The sequence below is a fragment of the Blennius ocellaris genome, assembly GCF_963422515.1.
Source record: "Blennius ocellaris genome assembly, chromosome: 18".
Lineage (NCBI taxonomy): Eukaryota > Metazoa > Chordata > Actinopteri > Blenniiformes > Blenniidae > Blennius > Blennius ocellaris.
Window position 1 is genome coordinate 9,021,856 of NC_137667.1, and position 14,537 is coordinate 9,036,392.

At 42.7% G+C, this 14,537-nt stretch overlaps 1 protein-coding gene across 1 annotated transcript in view; it reads right to left on the reverse strand.

Moving 5' to 3' along the window:
• Positions 1-769: 769 nt before the first annotated feature.
• The window catches only part of foxo3b (forkhead box O3b), a 41,440-nt gene continuing 27,672 nt past the window's right edge, over positions 770-14,537 (reverse strand). Inside the window, exons 3-4 of the mRNA XM_080513759.1 lie at positions 2,861-4,326; positions 770-1,662 (exon numbers count right to left, since the gene is read on the reverse strand). Coding sequence (XP_080369885.1) covers positions 2,881-4,326 — 1,446 coding nt within the window. The 3' untranslated portion in view covers positions 770-1,662; positions 2,861-2,880. The remainder of the gene's footprint in view (positions 1,663-2,860; positions 4,327-14,537) is intronic.

Consider the following 14,537-nt stretch of genomic DNA (forward strand, 5'->3'; position numbering starts at 1 on the left):
ACTGTGTGAAGTAATAATCCTGACGTTCGTCTTCCATTCTCCTCCTTATCTCCACGGCCAAAGTTTCACAGGTTACAAGTTCACAAACACAAAGCATTACATTGTGATTTTATTTTTCGTTTCATTTTGAAAAAAAAGTTAACAAATGCTAAAATGCCATTCGAATGCGACTTGATGTTTCCTAAATGGGAATCCTCTCTTTCTCCCCCCCCTGAGTGATTCTGTATATGCATAACAAGCCCCACAAGCTCATGACAAGAAAGCAGCAGAGCATAACAAAAATCCCTGCTTTTATGTTGTTGTTTTCTTTTTTAAATCTATTTGTGTACGTAATATATGTAAGTGTGCTGTGATTTGGCTGCCAGCATATCCTACTGTTTCAAGTAATTTGGCAAAAATACAGAGATAGCTTATTTTTGTTTTGTTTTTTGTTTTGTTTTTTGTTTTTAACTCAAGAAACGAATGGCTTCTCGAGGAATGAGCCTTGAAACCCTGCTCCCCGTGGCTGCAGCTCTGGGCTTCTGCAGGTCGCGGGTTAAAACAGGAAAACAAAAGGACGAAAAACGACACACAAACTGCACGTTTTGCTCTGAGGACAGGGTTCAACACTGTTATAAAGCACCTGTTATGGTGTGGAAATGTTCACAACCCTGGGACACAGGTATTTTGGCTACATTGTATGCTGTGATAAACAACCTCTCAGAAAACTACATCTTCACCCCCCCCCCCCTCCTCTAACCTTTCACCCCCCCACCCCCCCCTCGCACTGTACAAAGATCATGTTGAGATTTTAATTTTTTTTTTGACAGTTTGATATACAACAGGAATAACACATGTGTATCAGCTAGCTGTAATAAAGCCCTCACTATGCGGCAAGGTCATTTGAATTCAAGCATTTTATGTTAACACGACAACAAAAATTGAAGGATCACTGAACTTTATGTAACCTGTGAGGAAGGGTCAGTTCATCTGTGTGAGTGTTTGCATGTACGGTGTATGTGGTCACTCCAGTGAGTAATCTTTGCCGTCTCTTCACTTCACCAATACTCGTAATGTACAAACATGAATGATCCGGAAACGATCGTGATAAAACAGAACGTCCATCAAAGCAAACATTTAAAATCACCACGAACAGAGGGACTAACATAACATATCCGAGGAAACCACTGGAGATTAGATTTACACGACATCACTGCTTGATTTATTTATTTTTTGTTTTGCTTTCCTTTGTACACGTTTGTCTCTTTTCCTTAAGCCGTCAGCGGGAACAACTGCGCCGGGCGCTGCTTCCATCTCTGTTGATCTTCCGTCCTTGTATTCCACCTGAAGCCCCCTGTGATGAGCGGAGTGTCTTTGATATCAACAGACCGGATGTCAAAGGTAAAAATTGCATAATTGTAAGAGTTGTGAGTTTGTTGTGATTGTTTGACATAGCTTTCTTTGTGTGGTGCTGTTGTTTCATGGGAGGCTTTGAGGGCTGATGTGCTGCATCTCTGGAGTCTGTCAGATTGTTCATGGTTCACCAGTGTGGGAGCGAGGGTAAAGCTCTTGAGAGGAAGTCTTCTGTAAACACAAGGGGTTTATTTTACATTGTGCTGATGGCAGGTTTGGCAAAAAAGGATGTTGTGTGGCGGATCTTCTCTTGCACCGCACAGTTCAGACCTGCAGAGACAAAAAAAAAAAAGGCACAAAGGGATTGAGCTTGAGTATTCATGTTGATGTTTTGGGCATAAAACTCCTCTGTAATATTAAATTCTTGCTTAAACTAGCCAGAACAGGTCAGACTTAATTTACCGCACATCATTTTTCTGTACATTTACCTTCACAAAGTGACAACAAACCAAGAACTTTGCAAATGATGACAATGACTCCAATAGCTGTGTAATCTTTCAAAAGGTTTTCTCTGTATGCCTTTAAAGTGGTTAAAGTTTTTTATTTCCCTTTGCATAACTTACAGACTTGCCAAATGAATGTGGCTCATGGGAAAAGACAGGAATGACCTTTTTTTTTAAAAATTAAAACAAATAGCAATTGCAGTTAGCAACTGAAGAAGAGACTTTGTTGTCTTGGTCAATGTTAGTTTGAGAAGAAGACTGAAATAATGCACATTTGAAGTGGTTCAATGACAAAATGCAATTTATAATTTATCTCTGGGATGTATGAGTTTTTTTTCCTGAAAGCTGCAACCACCCAGGCTGTTGTTTACCATCAGATCTGTGACTGTATTATTAACCAATTTTGTTACATTTTGAACATTTAGTTGTTGTATTTGCACATATGTAAGAGCTTGAATTGTGGGCCTTTTCAACAACAAATCTAAACTGAATGTAGTGTGACTGTGTGAATTCTATCTTTTTGACTATTTGTAACTATCATAACAAACAAAAGGGAGACTGGACCAGGTTAAATGCAATGTCTGGAAAAGCGAGAACTGGAAAGGGCATGGCTGAAGGGAACTATGTAAGACTGATGACCAGGCGGATTAAGAACAGCGGCCCTTTCCCCATTTTTGGCCCAACACAAACAGAATCAACAGGAAAAAGAATGTTTGGCAGACAACAGGACGAAGGTCTGGCCAGGGCAGGGTCACAGGGTCAAACCCTCTTATAGTCCTGAGTTTTGTCTGTAAGCACTTATATTTTGAGTGAAAATAGGGGTTTAGATGTTCATTTGCATGAAATTATTTGATGAATGGAATTGAGGGAATGTCTGATAAAGGACAAATGTGTCCTTTGATAAACTTGACTACATTTCTGAACCTTTGTGTACGTCTACTGAAGAAAAGAATCCGCTTCAGCCAACTCTTGCAACACACTCACCTCATTTTCTCCACTACATAGTTACACTGAAAAATACACACCTGCTCTGCTGCGTTCACCCTCAGCCGGGTACCCAGCTCTGAGAGGTCTGCTTGGTGTTCGTGAAGTTGCTGACTCCATTCAGGTTGGCCAGAGAGTCAAAGTTAAAGTCCAGGCCATCTGCGTCCATCAGCTCATTCCTGATGATGGAGTCCATGTCGCACTCCAGGCTGCCGTTGAACATGTCCAGGTCCAAGTCTGTGGGGAAACGGTCCTGACAGCCCCCATTGCTGCCGCTTACTGTTCCATTGAGGAAGATGGAGGTGTCGATCTGCATGGAGGAAGATCCATTTCCTCCCAGGGGCGAGAGCAGGAGCTGTTGCTTGGCATTAGCCAGGGTGTTAGCCTCGTTGGCTAGGTTTAAGCCTCCGTTTAATGACCTCAGGGAGCTCTGGTTGTGGTTGTTACTTTGCTGCATCTCTCGCTGGTTGCCTTGAAGCCCTCCAGTGCTCCCAAAGGTCATAACGGGGTCATTACGGAGCATGATTCCACGGCGGGAGTTCTGGGAAATTACAGCAGCCGCGCTGGCTTGCGACATGAGCGGATCGGACTGGGTCATCATGACGTCACTGTGGTTGTGACTGTCAGAGTTGAGCAGATCTTGGAGAGTCTGGCTGCCAAAACGTGACATGCTGATGCTGGAGAAGAACGTTTGCTTGTTCTCCTGGATGGTCTGCATGGGGGATGGACGTAGAGACGAGCCTGCTGGGTGAGGACTGAAGATGGAGTTGGTGTAGCCATTTGTCCCAGCGTTCGAAGAAGAGTTGGGGGACGGGGAAGGATTCGAGGAAGGCGAGACAATGCCATTGGGTTTGGAGACAAAGCTGAACCCTGAGGAAGCATCTGATGCAGTCTGGCTGGGGGTGGTTGGCACCAGGTTGATGTTGTCCAGCACATCCATCAGGTCATCGGTAATTCCATCATTTAGGTTCATTGTTCCTGCAAGGTCTGCCAGGCGAGGCAGCTCAGTCGGCACGGTCTTCCCATTCGTCGTTGCATTGCCCGGCGACAGCGCTCGGCCGGGGCTGGAGTAGAGCATCGGCGAGAGAGGAGGCTCATCATCAGGCACCTCGTCCAACTCAGGGTTGGCCAGAATGGGGGAAAGGCGGCCGCTCACTGTGCTGGCATTAGAGTTGGTGCGCGAGCGGAAGTCTGTCCAAGCATCGAGCTCCTCGCTGCTGCGTGACGTTGGGCTTCCGGGCCACTTGGAGAGACCCGACGGGCTGTCTCCACCGCCCTCACCTGCTGCGGCAGCCGCGGCCTGCAGGGCCGCCTTCTTCTTGGCAGCGCGGCCGCGGGCGGACTTGGTGTACTTGTTGCTGTTGTCCATGGAGACCGCCCTGCGTCGTGGCGCCTTGCCACCCTTTCCACCGTCTGGATTGATCATCCACCAAGAACTCTTTCCTGTTCCCTCGTTCTGGACACGGATGAATCGACTGTGGAGGGAAAGGTTGTGCCGGATAGAGTTCTGCAACACAAAAAAAAAAAGCAAGAGAGAGATGGTAAATTAAGCGATGTGTGCAAAATCCTTCAAGAGAATTACCCGGACGATGACAGTCATCAGTACTGATTTGATGTACTTATGCTTTCCTTTTGCCAGTGAATACCTCCTATTAAGAACCACAACAGTGATCCACTGAACACCCTTTGGTACCGATTCTGCGGCAATGTAAACAGTTGCTCTTGGTGACTCGACATCTAAACAAAACAAAAAAGCTCATTGTTTATCCTCTAAATAGAGACAGGCTCATATTAACGTGGAGCGGCACTTAGCGCTGATGTCTGCATTGTTTCCATTGCAGCTTTTGTGTTGTGGGTATAAAAGAGAAAAAAAGAGACACTGGTCCATAATCAAGCGTCTCCTCAATTATGAATGACGCATACAAAGAGTCTCTCTGTGTCAAGTTGTGTATGTTTGCATGCACGTGTGTGTGTGACTCTCGGCTGGTGTGTATTGATCAACTTTGAGGTTGCTTCCTTGTTGGAGCCCAAAAGCCTCATTGTGGGGGGACAGACACACATGGTAGCCTGGCTAATTATCAACAGCTTAATTCATGACACAGTAATGTATACACACATTACAGACTGCAACACCACCGAATCATTTGCTGTCTAATTGCTGGCCTTGTGCTGGCTTTGTTTACTTTCATAAGCATCACAATGACATTTGCTTCTCCTTCACATTTACAGTGTATTGGTGCAACTGTGTGTGTGTTTGTCTCTGCTAGCGTGTGTTTGTTTCTCCCTGGAACATCTTAAGAAATATTGACAAAAAAAAAACAACAACTATGGGAATACCTGAAAACCACAAGCTGTTAAACTTTTTCTCTGCAGTTTTCAAATATTTCCTTCGTGCCACAATGTGACAGAATGTTCCTATTTTAGCCACAATCACTATTAAAGTTTTTTTTTGGCAGTTTGACATTTAATACATTCATTCTAATGACTTTGTTATGTTGTAAAATCCATATTCGTGCTACATAAACACGATTTTTCTTTCCCGCCACCCTATTAACACCCCAGCAATAATCGATTGATTAATTTTTGGTTCTGAGCTGAAGAAAAAAGTAAGACCTTCAAGGCAATGGTTCAAATTAGTTAGCATTTAAACAAAGAGGAACGATAATTGTGGAATCAATGGCAGAAATAATTGTTAGCTTCGATCCTCAGTGTTCGATAACAGTATTCCAATGCATTAGAAAGAGATGGAAAACATCCTGCTTGAATACTCATTGATAGCTCTTTATTCTGACTCTGATCATGTTCACACGGGTTGGAAATGTGTCTATAGACAGATTTCACAGAGCTGCACATGTGTGTATTGATATTAACTTCCACGCATGCACACTACCATCTGACTAATCAAAGTTTTAAAGTCACTCACAGGACATTAAAAACCTGTATGTATTCATAATATAATTAACGTATATATATGTTGGAAGCTTTTCAACCTGCCTTGAGTAGCGATAACTTCCTGCTCTTTATCTTTGCGTTGCAGAAAATTGACTAGAAACTGTGTTGATTCCGTTAGTTTTCTTTTCTTTCAATTCCCCCTCCCTCTTCCGTAGCTTCTGGTGTTTCACAAACACATAACTCTTATGGGGCCTAAGGGACACTGGGTCTATGTTATATCCTCCCATATAAACAAACCAACCGCCATCCACAACATGCACTCATTCTTCCCTCTCCTCCTGTATATTTTTACTCCGGATAACAGAAAAGATTTCTGGGTTCAGACTCGCAACATTTTTGAGTTTTTGCGGGAATCACAATTTTGTTTTCCATGAAAAATCCCCATCTTTCCCGGGCAGCAGTTTACAGGCAATTTGGTGTGGATTGTTATTCTGGTCAAAGTGAGTTCAATCACAGAGACGGGGGAGCAGGTTCAAGTTACATTTCTAAACGCTACGTTGGCAGAGAAAGAGAGTGTGATCCCCGGGGCCAAACTGAACCTATGACCCTGTGTTTGTGAGTGTGTGTTGGTTTGGGTTTGCATTTTCTTGTAATTGTGAAATTACCAGCAACATTTTTTTTTTTATATATAGTTTAGTAGTTTTTGTTTCTCTCCCTGCAGAACTTTCTGTTTTTGGTTGTCATCATAGTGCATTACTAAATCCATAAAAAGTTAGAACGATAGTGTGTGTGTGTGTGTTAATGCATGTTTCTCAAATGTCCCTCTGTGGGCTTGTGTGCGTGTGGGTGTGTATTCAATGCAATGAGGTAAGATGAGAAGAAATACCAGGGAGACCAGTGTTTATCCTCTGCCAGCATCTCTCGAGGCATGACGTAATGCTGTTTTATTACTGAGCATTTCACACACACACACACACACACACACACACACACACACACACACACACACACACACACACACACACACACACACACACACACACACACACACACACACACACACACACACACACACACACACACACACACACACACACAAAGTGTTTCCAGCTGCCAGGAAGATGTAAATAAAAAGCAGAAGATAGACTTTGTGATGATAATGGGAATGGATGGAATGGGAGTTTCTTTCTGTCGCTTCTGTACACATTCACCTGCCAACACCCGAATCAATTTAAATTCTGCCTTAACTTATCCTCATTTAGCTTGTCCCTGCACCTCCACCTCCTCAGCTTCTTTACTTATATCTCACGACTTGAGTGACCCATTTCATAACGCCACTTGACGGAGCAGGAAATCATTTAGCGATCTGTACAACGTTATCTAACTCTGGGGTGGACTGGAGCCGATCGCAGTGAACTACTGGCAAAAGTACGTCCTGAATGGGTCGCCAGACTATCACAAGTCAAATATAGAGACACTTACTGTCCACTCACATTCACACCTACAGTCAATTTAGAGATGTGTTTTTGGGCTGTGCGGCAAAACCAGTAGTGGATCCTCCCACATCCTCTTCATCTGAGAGCTACTTTCAAAACTTTGGGCGCCACAAGCCAAATCTCATTCAGTTCCAGTGAGCACCGACGATGGAGTTGTACTTGTGGCAAGGCGACTGGAAAATATGCAGTTTCCATCGACTGACCTTTTAACCATGCTGATATTTTCTTGCACTTTTCATGCAGACATTCAGCCTCTCGGGCAGACCACAACATCTGATTCCTACAGTAATTACACACAGTTTCATATTATTCAACTTTCCAGGACTTCATCAGATGCATTCATCAATGGTGCCGATACTCGCAGACGGTGGGGAAAAAGGCGAGATGGTCCATCGCAGGGTGGACAGACAAACACTTACACCTAGTGCCAATTTCAGAGGTGATAAATAACTGAGCAGTTCATGTCTTTGGATTATGGGAGGAAGCCAGTCAACAGGGGAGACTCCCCCTCCTCCCACATGCACAAAGAGAACATGCAAACTCTCGGCTTCCTGTTGTGACTGTGCAGTAAACTGTGTGACCCTGTCAATAAATTACATGTAAATAAGAAAAGTTCAAAGTCTGAGGAGAGCTTGATCAATCAGAGATCCTGATCAATACGTCCATCTATGTTCAGTACACAGCCGACATAGATTCAAGAGCAGGGATAACGACAGCATTACTGCTCTGTCTGTCAGGCTTTCTCTTATGTTTGCTTATTCTCCCTCTATTTCAAACTGTGACCCAGAATGTCTGCCCGGAAGAAAAACCATGTCTTTTTAGCGTTGTGTGCCAAGCTGAATGTATGTACTGTATGGTTTTATGTGTGTTTGTGTGTGTGTATACATGGCACATTGCAGTGTGAGTGGGATGTTGTATGCTCTCTACTGTAGCTCCTCTGGGGTATTCCCAAAGCCCATTAATAAAAGCAGCTCGGTAAGGCAACAGCTCTGATTCATCACTCCTACAATACAGCCATGGGAGCTAAATAACTCTCATACAGTAAACACACTCTCTATCTCACACACACCATTCAGGATAGCTTCAGGTATTTATAAGGCTTGTTTTTCTTTTTCTTTTTCTTTTTCCCCCCAGTCTTACTTTTCCCATGATTTTATGTTGTGTCAAAATCTGCATTTTCCCCTTTGTTTGTTTGATGTTAATTCTGAACCCTCATTAAAGGCACATTATCAAGGTAGTGACTCTCACCTCGCTTATGATCTCAAACAAATGCATACACACCCATCCACCAATATGTTTATTTTAAATTGTATATTCTGATAAACTATTCTTCCAACTATATTGTTTTATCTAACTTTGGATTGTAGAGTCACTGTGGAAAATCACAGCTGACTATGGGTGAACAGAGGAAAGGTCACCAGAAACTCACATTCACCCCAATTTATGAACACCAACCAACATCATCAGATGTATATTTTTGGACTCCTGGAGTAAACTGAAGAAAACATACGCATGCACAAGGAGAACATGCAATCTGCTCATAGAAAGAGCCCAAAGCCCAGACTCAAACTGGGGATGTTCTAATGTAAGGCAAGAGTGCTAACCACTACACAGACCTCTGTTAATAAAACATCTGCTAAATATTTGTCTATGAAATATTAATATTTTAAGCTTGTATTTAATAGAATAAATTATTTAGGCACCTCTTATCGCTATGGTTTTCACTGTAAAAGTACCTTGAAATGTATTGTATTTCAATTCAATTCAATATAAAAAATATTGAATTCAATTGAATCTGATTTTGCTCCAACAACAGCTATAAATCTATAGCATTCTTATTGCAATTTAAATTCCACTCCTAGCTTTATTAGTATTTTTACACACTTTCTTTTAGAGGACAGTTCAATGCAATGTATTTCCTGCCACTATTACAACTCCTCCCACTACAATAGCCACTTAGTAAGCAGTTAACTCCATGATTCCATTATTTTCTGTTTCAATTGAAATGTGTGGACATGTTTTACAACTCAGTGAAGCTGAACACACTGTTACTCTTAAAGCAGTTGCTCAATCTCATCTGATGCCAAATGAAGGGCTGTTTTTGTTGATACTTTGTACGGCTGACTGGCGTTCAGAAAGCTCACCTGTGCTGGTTTAAAAAGAGAAAGAGAGAGAGAAAAAAAAACAAACACCAACTGCTCATAAGACCGGTTATCCTGGTTCACCACTGTTGTGTTTTTAAAGCCAACTAATGCACAGACCTGACAAAGCTGAACTCGCTTTGTGTGATAGGCCCCAGCAGTGTGTGTGTGTGTGTGTGTGTGTCTGTGCGTGCAGCAGCTGCAGCCAGGACTCAGAAACACAGAGGTCTTTTTGTCCGTCAGCAACATGTGGGAACAATTAATCACTGTCAGCAGCCATGCTAGGAATCTCTCTCCCTCCTTTCTCTCAATCTTCTGACTTCTGAAGGTGTGTAGATGAACTCATATTTGCATTTTTTATAAACCTGAAAGTTGCCTTAAGACAAAGAGTCATAGTAAGATTTTCATTTTTTTTTTTTTTTTGGAAACCAACTGACTCAAGGAGAAAATAATAAGTAAGGCTGCATGGTGTAAATGTATAGAAATGATAATCCATTTGCATTATTATGTGATTGGTTGAGAGGGTTTCTCGAGACGCTTTCTAATTGGTTGTAGCTGTCCCAGCTCCAAGAGCCATGATTGGTGGAGTGAAATTGGTTTATGTAGCCAGGCAGTACAGAAAAGGGAGGGTCTGCATGGTGTTGCAAGTGTATTTCATCACCCAGCTACAGCGCGTATCTCAAGTCAAATGAATGAACTGGGTCAGTTTCACTTTGCTATGTTCCTGTACACTTTGTGCTTCTGAAAAAAAAAAGAAAGAAAGAAAGAAAAACAGCAGGTGGTGGACAGACACTCCTGTGCTGCTGTTGAAAAGAAGTGTGGAGGGACAGAAAAGAAGGCTTTGTGCTTCTGGAAGGAGTCGTCTCGAAAGGTTACAGTGTCACCGAGTCAAGAGACAACACTGGGTCAAAGGTCAAAGTCCTTTTGAAGCCGCAGCTCTCGCATCATACGTCTTGGCCCCGCCCACCCACCCCCGCTGTGATTGGACAAGCTGTGTGACCTGAGCGTCGCACCTCTGACACACTTAACAAGCCACGGGAACACGGTGTATTCATCTATGTATGAGTCCCGGCAGAACAAAACACTTTATCAGCTGTTGCATAAGCCCGATTTATCCAGAACCGAGTGTCAACACTGAGGGATGCTGGGTCAAGCTGACAACTTGGACAGCATCAGTTACCATTTAAGATAAGCACAGGAAAACATCACCGCGTACTTCCTCACAACTTTTAAAGTGTTGTTATAGTTTGCACACATTCTTCAACACCACATTCAATGGTCACTAACCAAACCAATGCATGATGGACCTGTAGTTCATCATGCATTGTGCTGGAGAGATATCATGATATATTCCTTTATGATATGCTTGGAAAAACAAATTAGAAAGATTTTCTGAAAAAGTACCAACATCTGATACACATACACACGCACACACACACACACATGCAGACGTGTGCATCGCGAAGAGGAGGAAGTCTGGCGAGTTGGCACTGGACGGAGAGATGCAGACGAGACGCAGGTCTCCGACACGTATAAGGCGGTTTATAAATAAACCGCCCGGCTGGTCCGTCCTAACGCTGAGAGAGAGGATGGTTATTTATACTGTGACCCGACACAGACGCACACAAACACACTTTGGGTCCAGGTTCCAGCCGCCCTGAGCTTTGGACTGCAGACAGAACATTCCATTCTCTTCAATCATACGAATGATTCCGGGCCAGACGCTGAGGCTGGGTGTGTGTGGACCTGCATGTGTGTGTGTGTGTGTGTTTATGTGTATGAAGGACAGGGATCTGGAGCTTGGCAGAAGCAACACCATTACACCTATTTCTGGTCAATTTCAGTGAAACCAGGGAGATTTGGATGTCGAGTCCATTCAAGAAATTTAACTTATTGAGAGGTTTTTCATATCCACGCTGTAAAATCTTCAATTAGACAGCATACAGAATGAACACATGCACAGATTTATTCCATCTCCCCCCTTAAGTCACATACATTTCATGCAAATTTACTCTAAACTCAACTAAACTAAACTCTCAGCTCAAATCCACTCATTACAATATGATGAAAAAAATTGACATTTCAGATTCAGATTCAGATTCATTTTATTTGCCATTTGCAGTAAAACCACATTGGAATAAATTTGTAAAAGATTTGTAAAAAAATTTATGACACAAACTCAAATATGTGATGCTTCTTTTGCTTTGTTCTTTATTATTTAAGCCTGTGAGTCACATAAATGTCCTAGCAATCGACACATTGAGTTGAGTCTTAACGTCTCATGTGGTTAAGGACCCGGGTTTCAACCTTTTTTTACCTATATATTTTAATATATATTCTAAATAAATGTTGGCAAGGATGGAGTCAGTTGGGATTGCAGTAACACAAGTGAAAAGGAAAAAATCCCTTTAAAATATATCCAAAATTTTTGGTTGCAATAACTTGCAGTCATTTTCCTGTAATTTTACAGTAAACTGTCATATTGACATAAATACCACTTGTGGCCAAACACGGCCCAATATGGTTGTTTCTGGCCAGCCTGTGTCAGTTTAATGTGAAACAAATGAAAATTAGTGCACATGTTGAATGCAGCACAACTTTGCTTTTATATCCGAGTTGGATGTCTTTTCATTGTACATATTTAATGCTTTTTGGTGGAGCTTTATTTGTCTTTACTGTATTTGTTAGCAAAGCTTAACATTTCATAATATTTGACAAAAAAGTGCATAAAAACAAGAATCTGGCTGATGCAGAGCAGGAATACGAGCTCATGCGAACCATATATGGCCCCTTGGAGAATATAATGCTCACCTCTAGTCTCCCTCCGTATCCTCACTATGACATAACATTGACATGTTTGCACTTGAAAGATTAATAATTCTCCCCAGACTGACAGATGTCCTCTTAAGCTGCTGTAAAAACAGGTTGATGTCCCTCAGTGTAGAAGAAAACACATACTTTCTTACATGCTCTTTTGTAAGAGTTGTGACCTTGACAAATCATGAAGAAGCCTGCTCTTGACGGAACACAGGGCCTCACTATACTGCAACGTCGACCTCCCTCTTTCTTTCTATCCATCTCATCTGTCTTCTGCTCCTCTCCTATTTCCTCGCCTGCATCCCGCATGTTCTTCCCGGTTGTGTAAAGCCACATGCTCAACGGACTCCTTGTTTACGCTTGCGTTCCGTCCAATCAGTGCACTGGAGGTGGGGGAGTTGGCCGACCCATCCCACTCCACACAGCCAATCAGCGCAGGCCGGTGCAAAGTCAGGGTTAATCATGTTACCCTGGTCAGGCTTCATTAGGTTAGTGTGCTTTAATCAGTCCTTTATGACGACCTCAGTTCCTGTTTAGCATGTGGCTCATGGTCACAGGGAAGTTCAGCCAAAAGACACGCACACACACACAAACAAAGAAACACAGATACACTAATTGAAATCAGAGGCACTTATGACCACATATTTTCATGGTCTAAACTTTGCAAAAAAACAAAACAAAACAACAACAAAAAATAGATTTTCCATTATTTTGAGAGAGAAACAAGCAATTCAACCTTCAACTGTTCATTATCGTGGCAGTACTGGGCGTGCGCTCTTTGCTTTGGGACAACACAGGACATCCCTGCTGGGTTTTATCAACCCGAGTTCCAGGACACAGCGTCCTCAAGCTACGAAGCAACTGTGTCTGCCAAGAACACACACACACACACACACACACACACACACACACACACACACACACACACACACACACACACACACACACACACACACACACACACACACACACACACACACACACACACACACACACACACACACACACACACACACACACACACACACACACACACACACACACACACACACACACACACACACACACACACACACACACACACACACACACACACACTGACAACAGAAACATCTCAGCTCAGAGATGGCTTATTCAGACTAAGACAGAAGGAGAAACATTCAGGGCTGAAAACGCATCCAAGCTCAACATTTTTATCATAGTGTGCTTGGGTTAAAAAAAAAAAAAAAGTTTAAACTGCCCCACAGAGAAACGCCTTCTGAGACTGTTTTTCTATTAAAAAAGTAGCAATACTCCACAACAACTTTCAATTATAGTTTTGAGAGTGAATAAGTGTTAGATGTGCAACGCAAGGTGGCATTAAGTTAATTTGACCACTAAAGCATATTTAAGTAATGTTAACATTTCATGTCACACATCCTAACCTCGAAGAAAAAACAATGCAAAAGAAGCCCAAGCCGTCTCCCATCAGGGATTCGAGCATGAGGATGAAGCTCTGTGTGATAAAGTGCCATTGGATGTGAACTATTTGTGGCTTTTCTCTGCCCCGGCTTTTGGGTGATGTTGTGGTAACTCGCAGTCTGCCCTTTTTAAGAACTTGAACTATTTCATCATCTGACGTCTAAAAATAGCGGGAGGCCAGACCAGACCAAAGCTGCAAGCGACGATTATCATACTTATCCTGGCGTACTGGCTCTGATGACAGAAGCACCATTAGGGCATATACTGAAACACACACACACACACACACACACACACACACACACACACACACACACACACACACACACACACACACACACACACACACACACACACACACACACACACACACACACACACACACACACACACACACACACACACACACACACACACACTCAGAAGGAAATCTATCTGGTGAAGTAAACGGGACGTGACAAACTGGTACGGAAACAGAACAAAAGGCTAATCACCAGGTTAACATACTGGCATGGATTGCAGAACAAATCTATGTAAAAAGGTGACTTATGAAACCTTATAATTGTATGAATGTGTGTGTGTGAGATTGAGAGATAAGCTGGATAAAGAGGAGAGGGAAAAAAAGGGCATTCTTAATATTAAGACTAGCAGGGTGTCTCATGATTAACTGCATCTGCACAATACGAGGAGCGCAGGCTTTGAGGGGGAAGGAAGGGGGAAGGGCAGGATCATTCATAATGATCAGGAAGGGGAATGTTTCTATTCCTGTGTGAAGACACGGCACAGGTGACAAATAATGGGTTTGGGTAATGAGCCCGACATCCACACCTCGTCCCATCACTCGCATCCCAAGGACAATGGAGTGGTAGGTGGATTTATTTTTGGCATCCCGTTTATTGTAAAGTAAGAGT